At 48.0% G+C, this 9417-nt stretch overlaps 2 protein-coding genes across 2 annotated transcripts in view; one reads left to right on the top strand and one right to left on the bottom strand.

Moving 5' to 3' along the window:
* Positions 1-2: 2 nt before the first annotated feature.
* NOP56 (NOP56 ribonucleoprotein) lies at positions 3-4894 on the top strand (the record flags this gene model as incomplete). The annotated part of the gene is made up of 11 exons (XM_005874762.2): positions 3-59; positions 327-441; positions 1050-1211; positions 1380-1578; positions 1912-2099; positions 2181-2332; positions 2516-2616; positions 2980-3128; positions 3359-3480; positions 3668-3805; positions 4450-4894. Coding segments are annotated over 11 exons (1749 nt in total), but the record flags the coding sequence as incomplete, so codon positions are not given.
* Positions 4895-4904: 10 nt separating this feature from the next.
* The window catches only part of IDH3B (isocitrate dehydrogenase 3 (NAD+) beta), a 6673-nt gene continuing 2160 nt past the window's right edge, over positions 4905-9417 (bottom strand). Inside the window, exons 4-11 of the mRNA XM_005874761.2 lie at positions 7563-7623; positions 7354-7486; positions 7113-7246; positions 6919-7021; positions 6676-6822; positions 6408-6502; positions 6238-6298; positions 4905-5305 (exon numbers count right to left, since the gene is read on the bottom strand). Of these exons, the coding sequence (XP_005874823.1) occupies positions 5219-5305; positions 6238-6298; positions 6408-6502; positions 6676-6822; positions 6919-7021; positions 7113-7246; positions 7354-7486; positions 7563-7623 (821 nt within the window). The 3' untranslated portion in view covers positions 4905-5218. The remainder of the gene's footprint in view (positions 5306-6237; positions 6299-6407; positions 6503-6675; positions 6823-6918; positions 7022-7112; positions 7247-7353; positions 7487-7562; positions 7624-9417) is intronic.

Genomic DNA, 9417 nt, shown 5'->3' with positions numbered 1-9417 from the left:
GGCCGCCACGACCCCAGCATGCACCGCGCGCTCCCACGTGGCCGACCGCACGCGTTGGGGTATGCGCTGAGCCGGGAAGCTCCTTTGCAGAGGGTCCTTGTCTTCCTTAGTGATTAGAATCGCCTTAGGATCGTTTAGAATCCTCCCACCCTGTACCGCCGAAGCAGAACCGGGATTTAGGGCCCATGATAGGTTCATTCCCTTAGGCCTTCAGTCAGGTCTGCTGAGAACCGCCAGGGCTGAGAACCGCCGCTTTACTGCGCCCTACAGGCAAGAGCGAAGGAAGGAAGACACTTACCCTTTCTCCCCTCCCTCCATCCCCCCAGGTGGAGGAGTGCGTGCTCAATCTGGGCAAGTTCCACAACATCGTCCGTCTCGTGGCCTTTTCTCCCTTTGCCTCGTCCCAGGTTGCCTTGGAAAATGTCAATGCCGTGTCTGAAGGTGAGTAAGCTACCTCCAAGTATTTCAGGAAGATATGCCAATATGTAGGTCCTGCGATTGTCTAGTTCCTTTTCCTAGGGAGCTTGTGATAGTATTTGCCTTTCCTCGTCTAGTTTGTTCTAAATCTGAAATGTTTTGGGTAGTATTTGGTGTGTACAGGATGTAATTTAGAGTAGTCTTAGCAGAGCTCAATATCTGGGGGATATGGTAGGCTAAATGTTATATTTAAAGCACATAGTCCAGCGTGCAGTCTTAGACCTTTTGGTCCCAGGAAGCAGGTTGGGAACTAATTATTTTCATGGTGCTCCAGGGTATGTCTTAAGCTTTCAGTTATGCATTTCACACTTGTACTGTTGAACCTGAGTGCTGCTCCTCCCGTGGTTAATGCAGGCTTTGCAGTGATGACTTGAATCTGTCAATCCCCTGAGTGCAATCATTGATGTCTCTATGTCTCTGAGCAAAGCCGAAAGGGGAGGGATATAGGCACACCATCCCAGCATGCTCTGCTGGACCAGTGGTCTGTCAATCAACAGTTGAAGTGACAGGGTCTCTTTTGTGGTTTAAGCATTCTTCAGTCTGTTAGTGGGAACTCTGTTTTTTGCCCTGAGGTATTGTTCATGAGGATCTCCGCCTGTTCTTGGAAACGTACCTGCCAACCAAAAAGAAGAAAGTACTCCTGGGGGTTGGGGACCCCAAGATTGGTGCTGCTATACAAGAGGAGTTAGGGTACAACTGCCAGACTGGAGGTGTGATAGCTGAGATTCTTCGAGGTGAGACCATCTGTTAACATTTATGCCATTCTTGACCTAATTGAGGAGGGTTCTGGAAACATTGGGGTGCCTAGGGTTGCTTCTGGATAGCTGTCCTGCTTGGCTGTTGCTGTGAGTGCAGGAGCTAGCTGAGAGCCTTTCCTTGCTCATAGTCTTACCCTCCTCCAGGAGTTCGTCTGCACTTCCACAACCTGGTGAAGGGCCTGACTGATGTGTCTGCTTGTAAAGCCCAGCTGGGATTGGGACACAGCTATTCTCGGGCCAAAGTTAAGTTTAATGTGAACCGGGTGGACAATATGATTATACAGTCCATTAGCCTCCTGGACCAGCTGGATAAGGACATCAATACCTTCTCCATGCGTGTCAGGTAAGGGGAAGGATGGCCTAGCTCATTTTGGATCCTGAGATGAGGACTGGCTCCTGTGGGCAGAATAATGTGGGGTGGGGCTGGGCCTCCTGGTGCTTACCACAGGCTGTGTTCTTACACTGACTGTACAGAAATAGGAGGCAGAGTAAACTTACCCCATATACACCTCAGCTCAGGCTCTTTGCCTGGTCTGTATTGTGAATGGGGAGACATTGAGTCAAGGAGGTTTGGGATCTGACTAGTTTTCACTTCCTCTGGGCAAAGAGTAGCTGTGGCTATAGCTTTATTTGAGACATGGCAGCTCAGCCAGGGAGTGATTGTGGCTCTTTGCAGGGAGTGGTATGGGTATCACTTTCCTGAGCTGGTGAAGATAATCAATGACAATGCTACATACTGCCGAGTCGCTCAGTTCATTGGAAACCGAAAGGAGCTGAATGAAGAAAAGTTGGAGGAGCTGGAGGAGCTAACAATGGATGGGGCCAAGGCTAAGGCTATTCTGGACGCCTCACGGTCCTCCATGGGTCAGTACAGAGCCTGGCAGCCAAAGTAAGGTATGGGACTATGAATATCTGGCCCTTACGTTCCTACTTGGTGTCTTTCAGGCATGGACATATCAGCCATTGACTTGATAAACATTGAAAGCTTCTCCAGTCGTGTGGTGTCTTTGTCAGAGTACCGCCAGAGTCTGCACACTTACCTGCGATCCAAGATGAGCCAAGTGGCCCCCAGCCTGTCAGCCTTAATTGGGGAAGCGGTAAGTCATGGGAAACAAAAATGGGGGGATAAGGAATGTTACGGTGTATATATCCATACTGCTGTGTTTCTTGACCCACCATGTTTTCCCCATGCACTTGATGGGAAGAGGTAAGGCAGGATTATGCAGTTGGTCAGTTGGCAAACCCAGCTTCTGTGACTAATTCCTTAAATCCTTCTCCAGGTAGGCGCACGTCTCATTGCTCATGCTGGCAGCCTCACCAACCTGGCCAAGTATCCAGCATCCACAGTGCAGATCCTTGGGGCTGAAAAGGCCCTGTTCAGGTACCAGTGAGGGCACCTGCCCGCACTCAGGTGCCACCTCTGGTGTCCACTACTTGTTTGGGGAATCACAGTGATGGCTAACCAGGGCATCCTGACCTATACAGGCCTCTGCTATGGGGGTGATGGCCTGTCCTGGTGTCTGAGTGATTCCCAGGGCCCGGCAAAGGGACCAAGTTTCCAGGTCAGCGACATTGGATGCCTTCTCTCTGCCTTGGGAGCTGTGGGTTGGCATGAAGTGGTTTAGACTCACCCCAGCCTAAGACTCACTCTGGAGTTTGAGGGAAAGGGGAGGGGAAGACCTGCCTTGGCTAATAGGGTTGAAATTTCTGATCGTAAACTCTCCACTGAATATTCTTCTCCCAGAGCCCTGAAGACAAGGGGTAACACCCCAAAATATGGACTCATTTTCCACTCCACCTTCATTGGCCGAGCAGCTGCCAAGAACAAAGGCCGCATCTCCCGATACCTGGCAAACAAATGCAGTATTGCCTCGCGAATTGATTGCTTCTCTGGTATGGGTGAGGGAGTGGCATTTGTGAGAAGGGGCTGGGAGTGAGTGGGGAACTGAATACCTTAGCTTCTACAATGATGGTAACATTTTTCGTCAACAGCAGTTCACCTAGTGAGTGTTGATACTTTGGGTCTGAGTGAAGCTGAGGGTAGAGGAAATACTGGGGATGAGGAGGAGTTTGTCCCTTTAGGAGCTGACAGGCTTTGTTTACCCACACACACACACATCCAGAGGTACCCACAAGTGTATTTGGGGAGAAGCTTCGAGAACAAGTGGAGGAGCGGCTATCCTTCTATGAGACTGGCGTGATTCCACGAAAGAATCTGGAGGTCATGAAGGAGGCAATGGTACAGGTCAGTTTGGGCTTTGCTGGGTGGGGCTTTGCATAGCTACCTGTTGGAGGTGATGAACTGTCTTAGCCTGACCTTGTAGAGTGGAGGCAAAAAAACTGATTTAATGAGCCTGATCCAATGAAGCCAGGAGGGAAACCTCTATCAGGCCAGAGGTCTTCAGAGCCTTTCAGCACTTTTCTTTGGCCAGGCAGAGGAAGCGGCTGCTGAGATTACTAGAAAGCTCGAGAAACAGGAGAAGAAACGCTTGAAGAAGGAAAAGAAACGGCTGGCTGCGATTGCCCTTGCATCTCCAGAAAACAGCAGCAGTACACCAGAGGAGTGTGAGGTCAGTAGGCAGATCCTGAGTGAAAATTCTGGGTTGTAGGATTTTCAACAGTAGAACAAAGGATGTGACCTCAAAGTCATAGTCTTGAGTCCAGGCCTTTGGACTGAAACAAGGACTTGAAACCTCTAAAACTGCCTCTTGATTCTATAGGAAGGAGATAGGTGCTGAGAGAACTTGTTCAAGAGCCCAGAGAGCTGGTTGTAGCACACTGGTTCCCTGGGCAAGTGTGTTCTGTCCTCGGCTGCCTGCCAGGAGTCCTCAACTGGGGGTAGTGTGAATTCCTGCTGTTTGTTCTTGATTCTCGGCTGTGTGTCTTCCCTGGGATTTTCATAGCGCCCAGTTTGTCAAACAGTATTTCAGGGTCCCCTCTGGAACTAGGCATGATGGTTTTATTGTGACCAACATGATGGGGTTTTCTCTTATGGGCTTAAGTATTACATCTCTCCCCACCTTTAAGTGGGAGTCACCTTTGGGGCGGATTTCCAGAATTCTACCCATATAAAAACCATCCCCAGAAACATTGGACAACTTTACAGCATTTCCACCAGTTTTTCTGCCCTACTTAATTGCTGGAACTCTAATGGGGTGGGGGCTGGGAGTGTTGATACAGTGAGTGACAGTTTCATGCCCATTTCCCCCTTTAGGAGACAAATGAAAAACCCAAAAAGAAGAAAAAGCAAAAGCTCCAGGAGACTCCTCAGGAGAATGGAACAGAAGACCCACCCGTTTCTTTACCCAAACCCAAGAAAAGGAAATCTTTTTCCAAGGAGGAGTTTGTTAATAATGATCTTGAGACAGCTAACAATGGAAATCTTCCTAAGAGGAAGAAATCTTTAACCAAACAGGAACCAGTTAGTGAACCTGAAGAGGCAACAAACAGGAGTGTTCCCAAGAAAAAGAGGAAACTCTCTTTGAAGGAGGAACCTCTCAGCAGTGGACCTGAAGAGGCTGTTAGTAACAAGAGCTCCAAGAAAAAGAAAAAGCTCCAAAAGCTAGCCCAGGAAGATTAGAATGGACAGTACCCTGGTGGGGTATAACCACCAAGTTACCTACCCCCTATGTCCCAATAAAAGAAAATTCACAAGAGTTGATTTATAATTTTATGTTTTATTTGACACCTTTATATGGTTGTGCTTGGGGCAGGGCATCAATGACAGCCTCAGTGAAGTCTCGGCAGGTGGCATAGCCACCCATGTCAGGAGTTCGAACCTGTGGGGGAGAATCGTCATCACCCCTGTGACCTGGGCCCATCCCTACCCTCCCCCCATTATAGGTTTCCCTAAGGAAGCCAGCCCCAGGACAACCTAGGCTCTGCCCAGGTGATTATGGTTTAAGGGCTCTTCTCTGGTCCACTGCACTGAAGGGAGATGTGGGTGGTATGGTCCTCGTGAGGTTGAAGGGAATAAGGGGGCTCTAGCCCCCATAGGGGTGCAGGTGGCCGATGACAGACTGGATGAAGTCGGTTGTGGTGCTGTAGCCGCCCATGTCTCGTGTCCGCACCTACAGCCACCACCGGCAATAGCCGTGGGAAAGAAGAGAAGAGAGCCCATGAAGGAGGGTAGGGCACTGATGAAATGGGAGTCCAAGATGGGATAACAGCCAGAAAGAAGATGCAGCAGATGCAGGAAGGTTGCTAGGTTTGAAGAACATGGACTTGTCCACTCAGGTCTTCTGAGGGCCAGAGTCCCTACTAGAGCGATCAACTGCAACCTGGACAGAATGGATGGGAAGCTGAGCAGGAGGGAAGATAGGAAATGTAGATTGAAGACAGGATGAGATGCCTTGGAGACAAGTAGAAGGAAGGAAATGGCAGGGGGATGCAAAGGAGGATGGGCTTCCAGGGTGGAGAAGGTGACTGACACCCTTGCCTCATCCTGCCTGCTACCTTCCTCGGCTCCTCCATCCCCATGCTCTCCCAAATTCAGCATTAAGATGCCCAATAAGCCTGGCCAAAGTGGCTCAGTTGATGGACCATTGTCCTGTGCACCAAAAGGTTGCCGGTTTGAGTCCCAATCAGGGCACATACCTGGGTTGCAGATTTGATCCCCAGTTGGGGCACGTAAGGAGGGCAATCGATCTTTCTCAGCATGTCCTCGGGTGAGGATTAAAAAATAAAAGATGTCCATAAAAGAGCAAATGGATGGAGCAGGAAAGGGAATAGCAGATGGGAACTAAAAGGCAAAAGAGATCTAGAGCAGCAGTCACCAACCTTTCGGACCTCACGGACCACCAGTGGTCCGCAGATACCGGTTGGTGACCACTGATCTAGAGGATGAAACAGCCAAGAGGAGAGAGGTGAAGAGCAGCCCTGAGAGGGATGGGCAAGATCAGACAGCAGATGGTCTGGGGACCTATAGGGAAAGGAGACCCCAATTCAGGTTACCCAGAGAGTAGTTCTGAGGCCTTGAACCCCACAGCCTTTCTAAACTCACCTTGCCAACCTTGATCACCTTCTTCACTGCATCTGCAATCATGTTGGAGTGATATTCCAGACTGTCAATGTAGAGAGGAAGAAACTGAGATTTCCCCCTTCATCAGGCCCTAATTTCCCCACCTGTGCTCCCTCTCAACACCTGGCCTCCTCCAGCCCACCACAACCTACTTGAGGTGTCGCAGCATGTTGGAAGCTGACAGAAGCATGGCTGTGGGGTTGGCTATATTTCTACCCACTGCCTGGGCAAATGGGTGCCGGGCACCCTGTGAAAAGAAGGGCAGGCCAGAGTCACTGGGAGCAGACATTATGCAGAAACTAAGATCAAGGAAAAGAGAGGTTAGGCCAGGTACAGAGAGGAGGCATGGCATGAAACTATCAGGTGGAACCTGAGGTCAGAAGAAGGGCACACAGAACTAGAGGAGGTGACCTCACTCACCATCTCAAAGACTGCATACTCTGCACTGTAGCTCTCACCAGGTACCACACCAGCTCCCCCAACCAGGCCAGCAGCCAGATTGTCAATAATGTTCCCATAGAGATTGGGCATCACCAGCACATCAAACTGGTAAGGATTCTGCACCAGCTGGCAGGGAGAAATATGGGCATGGAGAAGAGAAGTAAATTCCACTCCCTGATCTCCCTCAGCACTGAGGGAGTGCACATACAAGGAGGGCCTTACCTGCATGCAACAGTTGTCTATGATCATTGTATCAAACTTGATTTTGGGGTACAGTTCAGCAATTTCCTCACAGCACTGCAGAAACAACCCATCCCCAAGTTTCCTGTCCATGGGCCAAAGGGAACAGATTCAGCAAGAGAGTGCAGGGGACTACCTTCCCAGGAACCTACCCCACGCAAAGCCATGTCCCTCACATGATGTTGGCCTTGTGGACAGCCGTAACCTTGTTCCGCCCCTTCTTAGTGGCATAGTCAAAAGCGAATTTTGCAATCCGTTGAGATTTGGTTCGCGTGATAATCTTCAAGCACTCAATCACGCCCTTTGCACTCTGAGTAGGAAGAGAGAAATAGCTGAGTGGTACTGGAAAGAAAGGAAGAAGGAGCTATGCCTCTCTCCCACCTTCACCTCTGCCCTCCCCAATTTCTAGGACTTCACCTCATGTTCCAGAGAGCTGTACTCCCCTTCTGTCTGCTCTCGAATGATCACCAGATCTAGATTGTTGTGTCGAGTCTTGTACCCAGAAAGTGACTTCACATGGACTACATTGGCAAACAAGTCCAACTTACGCCTGGGGGTGGGACAGAGCCATCAACACTGTGCCTGGTGCCCTAGAATCCCTCTGACCCATTGCTCCCACCACTTACCTCAGTCGCATATCATAGGAGGCTAGATCCCCTTTATATTCCATCGGGGTGTGGATCTTTCCTGCACAAACAAAGTTGCAGGAGTGGGGAAATGTCAGGCACAAGCCAAACCAAAGGAAACTCGCTGTCCAATCCCCTCAGTGACAGAATGCAACCCAGACTCCCAGCTCCCACTCCCAATCAGTGACCCTTAAATTTCTCTGGAGGGATGGGGCAAAGGAGAATAATGCAGTTAAAACCAGAAACATTCTAACAGTTTTATTTTTAGTCACATGTAAAGGGTGTCCCAAAATTCACTCAAGAAATAATTTTGATAGAAAACACAGGTTTATAATTAAAAACTCTAAATTTTGTATTGATTCAGAAAGTATACAGTATAGGGTTATGTATGGAATAGCATATCGGGTAAATGGCCTCCACAGCTTTGCTGGCACATACGCACTCTTTTGTTATTGCCTGAGCAGCCGCATTTTCGAAGAATGGTCCGATGATGCCTCCAGCCCAAAATCCGCACCAAACAGTGACACGTTGTGGATGCATTTGTTTCTCAACAATCACTCATGGATTTTCTGAACCGCAAATTCGACAATCTTGTCGATTAACCAAGCCATCAAGATGAAAATGAGCCTCAACGAAATTCAGCCACATTTATGCAAAAACGGTCATGGAAAATTTCAACAAAAGAGTGCGTATGTGCCAGCAAAGCCGGGGAGGCCATTTACCCGATATGCTATTCCATACATAACCCTATACCAGTGATGGCGAACCTCTGACACGCGAACTCATTTTTTTGGTTGATTTTTCTTTGTTAAATGGCATTTAACTATATAAAATAAATATCAAAAATATAAGTCTTTGTTTTACTATGGTTGCAAATATCAATAAATTTCTATATGTGACACGGCTCCAGAGTTAAGTTAGGGTTTTTCAAAATGCTGACGTGCCGAGCTCAAAAGGTTCGCCATCACTGCCCTATACTGTATACTTTATGAATCAATAAAAAATTTACAATTTTTAATTCTAAACCTGTGTTTTCTATCAAAATTACTTCTTGCGTGAATTTTGGGACACCCTATATGTTGAAACCTCAAAGTGACCTAAAAGGAGGACAGAAGATTTTTTTCATGTTATCAAAGAGCCTGGGTTTAATATGTTGAAAAACAATGCTAAGGCGTCTATGACCTTTCTGTGTCTACCTAGTTCACATTTCTCCACCAACAATTATTGAGTATGGAGTATGTATAAGGAAGGTACTAGGTTTAGCAACCAAAAACACAACACATACCTTCTGTCCCCAAGGAGCAAACAATATAGTGAGGAAGATAGATAATATAAAGGACATGGTTTTTAAAAACCATGGGAGAAGCCCTAGATGGTTTGGCTCAGTGGATAGAGCGCTGGCCTGAGAACTGAAGGGTCACAGGTTTGATTCCACTTAAGGGCACATGCCTGGGTTGCAGGCTCAATCCCCAGTAGGGGGCGTGCAGGAGGCAGCTGAACAATAATTCTCTCTCCATCTTTGATGTTTCTATCCCTCTCTCCCTCTCCCTTCCTCTCTTAAATCAATTTTTAAAAATGTATATTTTAAAATAAATAAATAAATAACCATGGGGCCCTAGCCAGTTTGGCTCAGTGGATAGAGTGTCGGCTTGTGGTCGGAAGGGTCCCAGTTCAATTCTAACCAAGAGCACATGCCCAGGTTGCGGCCTCGATCCCTAGTAGGGGGCGTGCAGGAGGCAGCCGATCAATAATTCTCTCTCATCACTGATGTTTCTCCCTCTCCCTTCCTCTCTGAAATCAATAAAGAAATATTTAAAAAAATATATATATATATATATATATATGAAAAAAATAT

The sequence above is a fragment of the Myotis brandtii genome, unplaced genomic scaffold (genome assembly GCF_000412655.1).
Source record: "Myotis brandtii unplaced genomic scaffold, ASM41265v1 scaffold45, whole genome shotgun sequence".
Lineage (NCBI taxonomy): Eukaryota > Metazoa > Chordata > Mammalia > Chiroptera > Vespertilionidae > Myotis > Myotis brandtii.
This window is presented reverse-complemented; position numbering and strand designations above follow the sequence as displayed.